This window comes from Nasonia vitripennis, chromosome 1 (genome assembly GCF_009193385.2).
Source record: "Nasonia vitripennis strain AsymCx chromosome 1, Nvit_psr_1.1, whole genome shotgun sequence".
NCBI classification, from domain to species: domain Eukaryota; kingdom Metazoa; phylum Arthropoda; class Insecta; order Hymenoptera; family Pteromalidae; genus Nasonia; species Nasonia vitripennis.
Genome location: NC_045757.1, coordinates 11,271,810 through 11,285,599, shown reverse-complemented (window position 1 = coordinate 11,285,599; position 13,790 = coordinate 11,271,810). Strand labels below are relative to the sequence as shown.

At 46.6% G+C, this 13,790-nt stretch overlaps 1 protein-coding gene across 1 annotated transcript in view; it reads left to right on the top strand.

Annotated features, from left to right (window-relative positions):
• LOC100678171 (protein O-mannosyl-transferase TMTC1) overlaps positions 1-10,776 on the top strand; it is an 87,394-nt gene extending 76,618 nt beyond the window's left edge. Inside the window, exons 11-15 of the mRNA XM_031923123.2 lie at positions 2,148-2,288; positions 3,421-3,620; positions 3,957-4,092; positions 7,644-7,776; positions 9,244-10,776. Of these exons, the coding sequence (XP_031778983.1) occupies positions 2,148-2,288; positions 3,421-3,620; positions 3,957-4,092; positions 7,644-7,776; positions 9,244-9,468 (835 nt within the window). The 3' untranslated portion in view covers positions 9,469-10,776. The remainder of the gene's footprint in view (positions 1-2,147; positions 2,289-3,420; positions 3,621-3,956; positions 4,093-7,643; positions 7,777-9,243) is intronic.
• The last annotated feature ends 3,014 nt before the right edge of the window (positions 10,777-13,790 follow it).

The following is a 13,790-nucleotide window of genomic DNA, read 5'->3' as shown; positions in this document are numbered from 1 at the left end:
GATGATGTAATTTCTCGGTATGGATAGACCAAAAGCGTTTACGATCTATTTTCAAAGGGCCTGATTTAATCGCGGTTAGCGATACTGTCATTGAATTTTTTTCTCAATCCTCTGCCTCGCTCTTATAATCAGACAGCAGATGAGCTAGTTCGCGTGTCCGCGCAATAATTAACAAAAAGCGGATGCGGATATATTCTCATCCTGTCGCGGTGGCTGACAGTAGATGTGATTATATCGAATCTTTACATTTGCCTGCAGCTCACTCACGACTCGACATCTTCTCCGCGCGACGGTATATCCCCCCAGTCGCATTGTCTCTGATTTTTCTGATAAGACCAGAGGAAATGACTGAGTTAGCCAAGAGAAAAATGTGACGCAATATTCCGCGCTGAGAGTCTCTCGTCTTATATACCTACTGGATAATAAAAAACCTGTTTTTCATTTGTAAGTAGCAGAGAAGACCGGTGAATACATATTTCTATTCGGTTGGGGGAGGGGGGGCGCCCCCTCGTCTTTACTGAGATAAACCCCCTTTCCTCGTTTCTGCAGCGATCCCCTTGATTATCAACTCGCTGCACTCACTCCACAGTACACTCCTTTATTATTAAAGCCCTCATCCCTCCTGCTCTCGTACATTCGTAGAAGCTCACAGCAAAGCGCAGAAGCGGAGAAAAGAAACAGCCCGAGTAGTTCGCGCACAGAGCGAGGGGCAAACAAGCGATTCCAGTGCGTAGCCTCCCGTTTAAGTGCAACGACTCCGACGGAGGCCGTAGGCAAAGCCCGACGATGTCAAAGCCCTGTAAGAGCATTGGTCGCTCCATCAGCAGCTGATCAGCATTGATTATCGCCGATCGCGTGTATCTTCTCCTGGTTGCTTTACCGCTGCAGTTCGCTCCCCAGGCGCTATATGCGAGTAGCGGCCCTTCGCGCGAGTCTGATTATTCGCGAAATAAGCTCTATGAGATCGATAGCTCGAGCTTGCACAAAACCGCGAGGCGACCGCATTAAAAGCGCCCTCGTGACGCGACGCATTCGAATCTGACGCACATACGGTATACACATAGGTATTACGGGCTAAAGGCTAATCGACTACGTATAGCGGCAGCAGCAGCCGACGTCAAACGTCACTGCCAAGTAATCCCTGCGAGAATGACAAGGTGGTTTGCGGACATCTGCGTTGCCAAGCTACGTCACGCGTAAGCAGCTTCGCCGCCTCGGGCTTATTATTATATGCGTATACGTGTGCGGCTGTGCGCATGTGTAAGAGGAATAGACACGTGTATGTGCATAGATGAGGTTGACGAGAAGGAGATGGATCTGCCCGAGTTTGCCACTGTCGAGGTGCTTGCAAGCTCGTGTATTATATGCGCAGAGAAATCTCTCCCTCTGTAGTCCAGATAATACCATTCAATTTCCGAATCTTCGGACACGATCGATCCCGCGCGTGATACACATCAGCGCGCGTTCCGCCGACGTCAGAAATCGGGTCGGTCGAGGGAAAATATGCTCTCAACCGGATGGACGCGGTACGCTCTCTGCACCGCATCGACATGGGGGAGAAGAGAAAAAAAACGAGCGAGCAAGGGAGAGAGAGAGGGAGGGAGAGAGAGAGAGAGAGAGAGAGAGAGAGAGAGAGAGAGAGATTGTTGCGGAAATCCTGCGCGAAATTTCCGAGCGTGATGGACTGACTATACGCTGAAAGATGGAACGATGTTGTCGAGTCGTTATTTTATTCCCGTTCAACATCGAGCACGCCCGCGCCGGTCGATATGGAGCTTCTGGGAGATAATAAGCACAGCAATAGTAGTGAAGCTCGACGTTTTTATGAATTGAAAACGTGCGCGGAAAGGTGGGCAAATTAAAGAGAAATAATGCGGAAAATGAGGACGGAGAGCGAAGGAAAACAATAGTGATGTATATAGCGATATCCGAAAACTCAATTAAGCGCGCACTATTATATACATATACATAGGAGTAGTGTACGCGAAGGTCTTGAAATGCGTCGTACAATGTAGTGGCCGACGTTAATTAATATCCCGCAACGCTCGGCACACGCACACACACACACACACACACACACAAATATATATACACGCTATACACTACACTGGTGTCTGTGTGTATGGAATGTAATCTCGTGCTTGCAGGTTGTGGCCGACGTACGCGAGCGCGCACAACAATTTGGGCACGCTAACAGCGGGGGATCAGGCGGAGAAACACTTTCTGGCTGCGATTCAGGCGCAACCAGGTCACGTAAACGCCCACTACAACCTCGGACAATTGTACAGGTGAGTGCATACGTACTGTCGTCTCATTCTTCATTCGCGATTTCACACCTCGAGTATCGGGAATTGCGATTGACGTTCCTTCGTTGATGCATACCTGATTAATTATGTGATATGGATCGTTTTCAAATTCTTTACATTAATCGATCAATATACCTACCGCGCATATTATACATCGTCGGCAACATCAGAACTAATTAAGCTCCACCGCTTAATCTCATTGTATAGGATTATACGTTACAAACTTCCTCGCGCGCATGAAAAAGCGCATCAGTATAAGGTACACACCGGGAACCCGGGAACTATAGACGCTGGCAAAACGCGCGAGAGCAGAGACGGATGCCCCCACGACAATTTCGAATCCTAATGAGTTAGATTGCGCACGCACGAGAGCGGAAGATTAATAGAAGGCCCGGAGAAGTTTGCCGAGTTGGCGCTGTCGCGAGCGGATTAAATTTCTTTGCGCTGCATAAAAGTCCGCCGCCGGCTCTCCGCACTGCAGGCTGAGAGAGAGAGAGAGAGAGAGAGAGAGAGAGAGAGAGAGAGAGAGAGAGAGAGAGAGAGAGAGGCAAAGAGAGAACACTCGTGCGCGAACGTTAATTACCAAAGCCTTTGTTAAAGTCAAAGTCGATTACATCAGGCTGCTCATAACTCAGCGAGACGGCGGCAAGAGTTTCGCGCGTGCATGAGGCGGTTGAAAGAGCAGGGAGAGATTGCCGTTCAATTTATGTGCCGCCGGCGGATTTATGATGGCGGTGCAAGCTCGTGTATCGGCTTTTTTAATATCCGCACCGAGCCTCTGATCCTCGCGTTGTCTCCCCCCCCCCCACCCTTCATCTTTTTCTCTCATACGCCGACGCTCTCTCTCTCTCTCTCTCTATCTGTGCACATAGCGCTTCTTCGCGTCTTCTTCTTCCTATTTCATCCCGCGCTTTCGGCTCCCGCATGCGTGCGTGAGCTTCTTTCTTATCTCATAACCATCGTGACTATACTGATGTCACTGCACCGACGAGCTTCGTTTATGAATTATAGTATACACATAATAATGTGAACGAGAGACGCATGCTTATTATTTTCCGAGCGACGTACAGAAAATATAATAACGTTGCACGATCCTCTCTGTTGAATTTTGTAGAAAAACCAACAGGACGGAGGAGTGCATACGGATGCTGCAGAAGTGCGTCTCCCTGGATCCAGCCTACACGCCGGCTTACCTCGTGCTCGCCAGGATGACCAGTGGCCCGACGACGGGGGCTTTGCTGAGGCACGTCGTGCGCCTGCAACCTAAGAGTCCTGATCACCTCGCCGAGTACGCCTCGTGGCTGCATCAAAATGGTGAGGCATTTTTTACGATCGCGAATTTTAACACTTGTTCAGGGACAATTTTTCTCCGACGAGATCCGAGTTATCTATCCAACTCATTTGCTTTTGGCATCCACTCGATCCTTATTAATCCCCCAAACACACACACACGCTTGCGTGAATTGTCGCTTGTGTGCGAATTCGATGAAAGCGTATCGTTTGGATGCGATACAAGTACTGCACTTTACATGCAATACTACGCGCACTTAACAATATTCCCCGCTGATGTCGGAAACGAAATGTTAATGCACTCATATTTATTATATAATAGACGAGGATCTAAACGGCTTCCGTCCTTCTCTCTTTCAGGCAAATGGCTTCCAGCGTTGAAGTATTACCTGAGGGGACTGTCGCTCTCTCCGGTGCACAGGTCCTCGCTCCTCGGTACCGCGAGGATTCTCAGGTCTCGAGGACAGTGGCCTCGAGTTCACCAGCTAATAACGAGGTAATCTCTTTTGAACCTTTTATGCTCGTCGCTGCTTCTGCCGCTGATGCCGCTTCCGATGCCTATATGCATAATGCAACGTCGAGCAACACCTTTGAGCGTAGACCTAGCTTGAATTTTGATTGTACCAGGAAACAATCTTCATCAAAGTTGAAACATTCGAGCAACCAGCCCGTGCTGGTGGCTTCTTTTACAGAATTGCGCGAAGGAAATTAGATTTTCGCGTCGGTGCACCTCGGAAATGAACAATTGGAGGGACGAGATCATTGCCGAGCGCGCGTTTATTATTATTGCAAATTTGCGCGAAAAATTTGAATTAGCGAGATGCTTAATGAGCTGTATAACGTTGAGAGTATTCTGTTCGCAAATAAAAGGGAACAATTGCCTCCAGTAGAATTTTAGCTTAATTGTTTCTATGAATTCCGTTAATACAACATTAACTTGTTTTATACGCACATGAGAAATGGTATACAGTACCATTGTAAATATATGTTGTTTCGGTTTTGTTTTCATTCTTCCTTTCCATCGGATAATATTCCACGGCAAAATAAAAGCCGCATTATCGACGTTGATCATAATATTATCATGATATAAACGATCATATATTTGCGCGCAAAAAATATATACGCACCAACATTATATAACATTCTTACACAAACAAGCCGAGTACGGTACTGCTTTTATACACCGAGTACGAAGCATAAAAACCAATGTATATAGAATTACGCATTATATACGTACGTCATCATTATCAGCGAAAGCCGTCGATGAAAATTGTTTACTTTAAATATAATTAAATCGCGGTTCACGAGATATTTGGTATTAAAGGCAAAAAAAAAATAACTTTACGTATAATTCTCGGTACAAGTCCGCGCAGCGAGATTGAAAAGCAAATTGTGTAACGAGATGAAAAGGCAAAACAATGGAAAAAAGCTCGCCCTCGCATGTGTCGAATAGCCGACGAGATTTCAATATGGAACAGCCGCGATTGACGCATGCCGCGTGACAATTTTAAATGTAGTCGTATCGCACGCGAGGCCTCTATCCCGCCCACGCGGTCAGCGACATCGCAGGCTTTTAATGCGCAAGAATCGAAGTGGGATCCGTATGAATGAAAAAACAGAAAACGTAACGACAATAAAAATTAATAACAACGCGGGGGCGTATGTAGGGAGAACGCGCCAGTGACGCGCGTAATGGAAAATCGAAAAGAGAATGTGCAACTTCAAGTAGATTACCCGCGCACATGTATGCGCCGAAGCAATATTTGTCGTGTACTCGATTGCTTTGGAGGCGAGTCAGGAGATAAATGGAATAGCGGGACCAATCAACGAAAACCGCGAACGATTTATGAGAAATTAATCCGGTCGTCGAGGGTGAGGGACCGCTCGAAAACTGCTCATGCCGCGCGGTTCGCGCGCATGTCTGCGCGTACGTGTGCTATATATATATATATATATATATATATATATATATATATATATATATATATTATATATATATATATATATATATATATATATATATATATATATATATATATATATATATATATATATATATATATATATATATATATATATATATATATATATATATATATATATAGATGAGCTCGCGTTCGCCTCGTTGCAGCTTTCGATCTGCGGCGGCGCTGAATAAATGAAGAACCACTTGATGTGAATCTCCGAGAATCCGGCGGCGGGAAAGCTTTCGAGATGAGATGCGCTTTTTCGACGCGCTCTTCGCTATATTTTTATGCCCGATTATATGTATCGATCGTATATGCGCTCAATTTCGTTGAACGACTATTCATACACCTATAAATGGTGACCTTTATTCAAAATAATATATAGCTTCGATACGATATAATCAGCCATTTTTGTAACTAGATAAAATAAAGCTTTATGCACACAACGTGCACGATTTAGAGTATTAAGATATTTTTGGCAAATCGAATGCATTAGCGAAATGATGCAATTAGTGTACAGCAGGGGGTTGGGAGGTGGCACGTCGAAAATACACACATCAGTCGCGGCGCTACGCGGCCCCGAAAATCCCATAAATTTTCGATTTATCAGCTCGCTGAGCGCTTAATACAACGATGCAATCGCACTCGGACGTTATATTGCGGACGCGCATATATACTCATCCCCTTGCCCGCAACGCAGGCTTTTAACCTGTTTGTATTAGCGCTAAATTTTTCAGCTTCGATGCGCCTGTCCATGCGCGATATTCGCTGCGTTTTGAAAAGCTGCGCTCGCTCAAATTTCAGATATATAAGCAAATTAAAGTGGAAACATAAAACGCGACTCGTTTTTTCGAACAGTCGCGCCGAGAGAATCGCGCGCAAGAGCGGCTACACTCGCGCGCGCGGCAATCAATGAGAAATTCATGGCCCAGCGCTGTGTCCGCGCGTATTTGTTTGTTTTTCCGCGCCACTTTCCCGGTATTAATTTTCCCAAGTTTTCATAGCGCGCGGCAATAATCAAGCTGACCCATCAGTCCAGCGCTGCGCGCGATTGTTTGCCTTTAATAACTTAAAAAGTCGCAGCAGCTATGCACTGGACGATACAGACTTTGGCTTTGTCGTCGGGAGAGTCTTCTTGGAAGAGAGAAAAGTTGAGTTTCGCTCTTTTACTGCTTGACCGTGAGCTTACAGCGCAAGTTTTGTCCGCAACGTCGACTGTTTCTTCGCTCGAGAGCGAAAGCTCTTTCCGTTTCGTCTCCTCTTGCTACGGTCGAACAAGAGTGCCGATCCGCCCTCGTACGGCTGGCGCAGAAAAACAAACTCATCATTGCCTCTGGGCGAGCTTGCAGTGTTGTTGTTGCTCTGGTAACGTGTATTATTCATCGGCCGCTGCGATTGATCACAACTCTGTGTTTATTTAGTATAATTAATGTTTGTTCCCGTAATGCACGTAGGGATATGGCGTTTCGATTATTTTTGTACGTCGACTCGAGTGCGAATGCGCTCGGCACACGCACATTTCATTGCGCGTAAATATGGTGACAAAATTGAAATATCAGTATGTACTTTCGTTTTTTTTTGTCGTTTTAAATACGATAAACATCGCGACTGCCTGATTCTCGAGCTCATGTGATTTGCCAAAATTAAGCTGTGATTGACACGATCCTTCCAAAAAAAGGATGTAAATACATTGCGAGTTTCAGCCTTCGTGTAAAGTCTGAAAGTCATCATCGTATCATTAAGCCATTTATATACATATTTGATTTGATTTTCTGCAATACGAATAACGCGTGAAGCCCGTCCAAAGTAAAATAAATTCGCATTTTATTCGACGGTGATTTTCATCCGTCGCATGAATGATTCTCCTTTCCGGACTCGCTCGTTAATTCTAGCGTCAACTGCTTGAAAAAGGTGAATTTAAAAACAATTTTAGCAAGTCGAAAAAATCGGTGAAAAAGCTCTGCAAGCGACGCTCTCCCAGCGGCGGCGGCAGCCGTGAAAATGCTTCGAAAAGTGCCCTTTGCCGGGGCCGATTCCACGGAGTGTGCAAGCCGTAATTGCTCCAATCGGATTTTTGCAGGTGGCACATAATGCTGCGAGCCCGTCGGGGCGGCCTCATCTACCGGGGCGACCTGTACATCCAGGCTTGGCAGTTGCAGCACCAGTCGCGTCAAAGAACTTATCAGCGGCAGCAGCGGAACCTTTGTTTGTTGGTGAGTCCCTCTCCCATTCTCTCTCTTTGTAAATAATTTATAACGACGCGGAGCAGCGTGAAAAAACAACGTGAATTTAATTAAAACGAGAGCTGGCGAATTAGCCGTCGTTGTAGTCATGCAGCGTTAAAAAGTCAGCTGGAAGCTTTGAGAAGCTTTAATTAAGTAGTAGGCTGACCGCGTGTGTAGCGCAAAGTAGCTCTTTCGCTCGGAGGCGCCGGTATAGCCGCGCACGGTATATATGTATATACAGGGTATTTTGAATTTCATCGGGTACGTCGAGGGGATTCCCCCGTTTCGAATTCACTCGGCAAAACGGCAGCGGACCCATACGACGCACCGCTCACACGGCAAGAGAGTTATGCGCGCAAAACCTACTGCGGAGGTGTGCGCAGGCATATGTGGCTCTCTATATATATATATCTTTCCGTGTGGAGGTAAGTCTCTCTGCAGCGAAGCCTCTCTGGAGAATTAATTAAGAGCCGGCGGCGAGGTCGTCATAATTCCAATTAAATAGATAGGTTCATTTGGAAAGGGCGGCGGTGGCAAGCGGCGAGATCCTTTTCCCGTGCGGCGCAAGCTCTCTCCGGTTTCTCTCTATCCCCCTCCTCGCGCGTCTCTTGTTTCCGTAACCTCACGGGCCGGCTCACGTTATATCCCGCGCTCGCGCTCGCACTAGAGACAGAGAGAAAGAGCTAAACTTGAACAAAGAACTCGCTAGCGCTGTATACCCTTGCTCTTGATCGATCATCTTGTGCTAATCCCGAGCTCTACACTCGGCCGCGCTGATGGCTTTAATTTATACTCGCTGCAGCAAAGGGAGCGCTCGCGCTTTGAGGATTGCTTTTTTTAGAGAGCTATAGCTGGGGCGGGCCCGCAGCTCGGTAGAATTGAACTTTGCCGGGAGTAGTAGAAGAGAGTCTAGTTTCTTTATCGGAAAAGCGCGAGTTTGATGGATGTCTTCGTCGGAATAACGCGCCCGGCAATATATTGAGATTCGCTTGTTTTAGAATTTTTCCAGATACCCCGTTATACAACGTGGTTTCCCCGCGCGATGCGTGAGTTACTTTAGAGCTACATTCGGGCGAATAATTAATTTTGCGGCAACGCTCGGGAGAGTCGCGCTGGTGAGTATTACGGCCGTATAACGACAATCGCGTGCGCTCTGGCGCTGCGCGGCGTAAAGCAGAACTGCGATGACATGTATTTAAAAAGATGCATATCGAGTTAATTACACTGTACACGGCGAGGCGCAGCCGATGGTCGTTAAATTTCAAAGTACATAATGCACGCATCGACGGTATAATCCGATTTTATTTTAATTTTTTCAATCCAAGATAGCGCGTTCCTTTTTCAACGATAATATAATATAAAAATGCGAATCCATCACGAGCATTCAGGGATTACAAAATAATGGAGAAAAACAAAACAAAAAAAAATCATAACGATGAAATCATGTACTTTCAGGAGACGGAGTGCGGCTCGCGTCCACGGGTGGCTTCGGTCTCGGTTCAGCTGGAGCAGGACAGCAACAAATCCGAGCAGCTGGAGCGCGGCTCGCCGACCCGTTGCAGCATGCGGGGCTGTCCCAGCAGTGCAGCCCGACAGGCCCGCAAGTCTTCGGAAGCTGCCGGCAAGGCTCGGGTCAGCGCGCCGACCCTCCTCGTGCAGAACCTCCTCGAGACCCTCTAACTCGAGCCCCGGAATTGCGCCCGGCTTTTCCGCTGCAGGTGCTGCAGCCTCTAGCTGCATCTTCTTCCCTACGAGACAGAGCGCGAAAAGTAACGAATGACAAATGAAGCGTTGGGTGAGTGTGTGTGTTTGTGTGTGTGCGGGTATATTTTTTCTCGAACGTATTGTACGCACTGTATCGCGAGGCTATACGATCGATTTTGTTGATGGAGAGAGACGTGCAGGGAGTTTATTTTTCACACGAGACATTCGTATATTCGTGTGCTGATGTATCAACTGATACACAATAAATTCAAAAAGATGTACGCGAGAGAGGATCGTGTGTGATTCGAGCCGGCGCATCTGGCAGCGCGGTGCAATGATGTTGAGGCGTTATATTATAGCGGATTAGGTATAAAGCAGAAGAGAGGAAAAAATTAATCACACGACGAACGCAAAGGTGCCAATTTCACATTTGTAGGGGGTATGCAATGATGATCAGGCGCATCGCTCTTGTATACACGTACTTATATATACCTATACATATAGAGGACAACATTTTCTCAACGAGCTTCAACCAACGTCGTTTTGCGTTTCACCTGAGATACTGCGTGTACACCTATATGTATCATTTCGATATTTTTTTTCTTTCTCATGCGTCGGAAGCTGTCCAACGTGAATATATAGAAATACGCGTGTAGTGCTGCACACGACAGTATCTTTTGTATGATATCAAAAGTTTATGCGACGATCGTGCGACGCGATGAATAATAATTATAGACGTGTATTTTTTATCGAGCCTTCGTTTTTCGAATCTCAAAATATAATATACATATATGTATGTTTATTGATGGGCGTGTATAAGCGCATGTAACGACAAAGGGATAGGGTCGCGGGAAGGAAAAAGAAAAACGTCGTTGGAATCCGATGGAAGACCAAACAAATAAAAAAAAAACAATTGTAAATAAGTGTAAACAATTTACATCGAATTACGCGCAATGCTTAATTACATAACATTATTCTTCTTTAATTATGATCTATACATATATGAATATATTGTCGGAAGCGATTGTATGGAGAGCTCCGTCGGCGAGTTTTTTTCGGAAAAGCTCCGACTTATTACGTTGCGAGAGAGGAAGAGAGAATTGTCTCTCGATGGTATACCAAAAGTATACACAGCTGATGTGTAAGAGAGTGACGAGTCGGAACGAATGTGTGCGCGCTCATCGAGATATGATTGTCGGACTCTGCGGTGCGCTCGAACTATTTGAATAAGAAAGACGATAAGTTAAAATAAATATTTTGAGAATTGTGTAAAACTCACCGAAAGCTCGCTCTTCATTTTCACTCACCACCTCGCATGTTTACTTCTCACACCTATATAATTATGCTCCCAGCAAAAAACCAAATTCCTCTGGCTCGTCAAATGGATGTCAAAAAAACATCTGCACGCGCGAGAGAGATGCACGATCCACGAAACTGGCTACGGCGCTGCAGCGAGTAAATAAGAAAACTCATGAATAATTTAGGAGTTAGGTGCCGCAGGTATGTATAGAGCATAAAACGAGAGGTTCAAAATAATATTTGCATTAATTAGCATCCGCGCGTGGCGCGAATTGCTTTCCCGGCGCGTTAATATGACTTTGCCGCTGCAGGAGATGCGCATGCGGGCAACTCCGTCGCCTGGAAAACCGAAGATACGTCGCTCATTGTTTCGGACCCGCTGCGTATATAGCATACTTTCTTTTCAGCTTGCCCAGGGGAACGGAGGAATAATGGAGTCGACACGACTGCTGCTGCTGTGTGCTATGCATAGAATTTCGGCGTAAGTATTGCGTAATTTCGCGGTAATTGCCGTAGCTGCCGGAGCGCCGCCACAATTGAAATAGCCCTTCTGCGGTGCGCGCAAGAACAAGGGGCTCGCGTTGGGAATTTCTATATACAGCTGCGCTCTCGCCTTTCTGGCTCTCCATCCCGCCGCCGCGAGCTTTATAATTGCCCTATGTTGCGCGTCCGCGGCGAAGAATGTCTCGATTTTGCTCTCGCTCTATTTTCCTCTCCTCATTGCGCAAGCTCTGGAGAGAGAGGGAGAGAAGTGGGGGAGGGACACGGCCGATCAATTAGTAGTTTGCGAGCGAGGAAGGGAAAGAAACAAGGTTATAGTCGGAAGGAAGAAAAATTAAGTGGCACAATATAACGCGGCGGAGATTATCTTCCCAGCGCGGTACATGTATATATATATATATATATATATATATATATATATATATATATAGAGAGAGAGAGAGAGAGAGAGAGAGAGAGCGGAGGAAGCCGGGCGGGAGAGGGCGCATTGTTCGCCGAGTCTGATGCGACAAAAGGGCATATTCTGAATTACACCTTCTTGTATAACTCTCTCGCTCTCACTGCAGCCTTGTAATTAGTTCTTTTGAGCGTGCGTGCGGGGGAAAAAAGCTCACAGCAGTCCCTCGTCTCGTTGTACATTTTCAAGACAAAGCCGGAATAAGGAAAGAGGGACAAAAGTCGACGCCAGAGAGGCCGAGAGAGAGCCAAAAGTCCTCGTGCAGTTTCGTGATTACCCCCGATGTACATCAGAGTCACGGATTTCCCCTATATACACCTAAGAGAAAAGTTATACACCTACCTACATGCGCATAGGTATATAGATATGGGCATAAAACGAGGAGGTTTTAGGAGCTTTGATTTACGCCTCGCACGTACCGACGGCTCGCTGCAGAGTATAGACATAGACGGGTGTAAGACACACAGCGAGAGCCGATAATGGCGGGCCGGATCTGCATGATCCTCTCTTCTTGCCCTGCCCTCCAGACAAATCTCGGCATCGCGCGCATTATGTGGGCTAAGAACGAGAGAGAGGTTACAAACTCGCGCCTCGCAGTCGAATTTCAATAAGCATTCATCTTGCCACGGCGGCGGCTTTTATTACACGCCTTAGCTCACTGCGCGGCTTCTCTATGTATATGCGTGCTCGTATAATAAATCCAATGATAAAGAGGCTTTATATGCGGCCTGTCGGTGTCGCTCCATACTGTATAGGTGCGTCTCCGCGCATAAGGTGTAGTACGTACACGTCGGGGATGAGGATCGCAGAGCCACCATAAATCAGTTCTCGAGAGCGCTATGGCAGCCATAACAATAACGAGGCTGCGCAGCGAGCGGTCTATATGTATAGCTATGGCTGTAATTAAGAAGGCGCCGCAGCAGCGCGCTGGAAGCTTATATATAGGTTGGCTACGTTATAAAAGCTCAGCTAGCTCCCGCGTGTATAAAAGACAGAGAGAGAGAGAGAGAGAGAGAGAGAGAGAGAGAGAGAGAGAGAGAGAGAGAGCGGTGTCTTTTTACAGCCAGCAGTATAACCCGCTCTCGTCGTCTTGGCCGAAACCAGCAGCAGCAGCGAGCGAGCGTCGAGTCGTGCGCCATACACAAATCCACGAGAGTTATTACCGCGAGTAGCTTTTATTGGCCGAACGCGGAGAGAATACGTTATCGGTATCGACGCCGATAAAAGCGACCGGCGCAGTGTACACTCCAAGAGCTTTTTCCTTGTTTTCCCTTGCGGGCGGACGCACGCAGGCTATCTACGCTCGCTCTTATGCTTTATCGCGGCGCACGTAGACTGCTTCTTCAATTTGCTTTTACCGCCCGCGCGCGGAGCTTAATATCGCTGCTTCGAGCTTTCGATATCATTTTAACTGACGGTAGAGGGAAAGAGAGAGAGAGAGAGAGAGAGAGAGAGATTCGCTGGTACATACAGCGGGAGAAGTGGCCTTTTTTTATTGCTCTACTGGACTCGCGCGCTCGGCTTCTTTTATCCGCAAAGAGGAGAGAAAGAGAGAGAAAGAGAGAGAGAGAGAGAGAGAGAGAGAAAGAGAGAGAGAGAGAGAGAGAAAGAGAGAGAGAGAGAGAGAGAGAGAGAAAGAGAGAGAGAGAGAGAGAGAGAGAGGTATTGTTTCATCGGTGCACGGCTCTGCGTTACGCTAATGATTCTTTATTCCGGACGGAATTGTTGCGCCGGTTCTGCGGCTTTATCTGGAAACATTGTACTAGAATCGATAAATGAAGTGCTCGTTTGCGACTCTTGCCGCGCATAGATGGGAGATGAATTTTTCTCATTTCGTTCCGACTGGCGTTTTTCGTTCTGTTTTTCAAGGAAGGCGATGATGGAGTTCTGCTGAAACGGTATTGTTGGATTTCCGCAAGTTTGGATGCTGATGTTTTATTTCATTTATTCGATGCAAGCTATCCCAATGAATGAAAATGGAATGCCGTGTTTGACATATGCGCTTGCAAAGCGGCTTACACGTCGCAGTGCATTATTATAA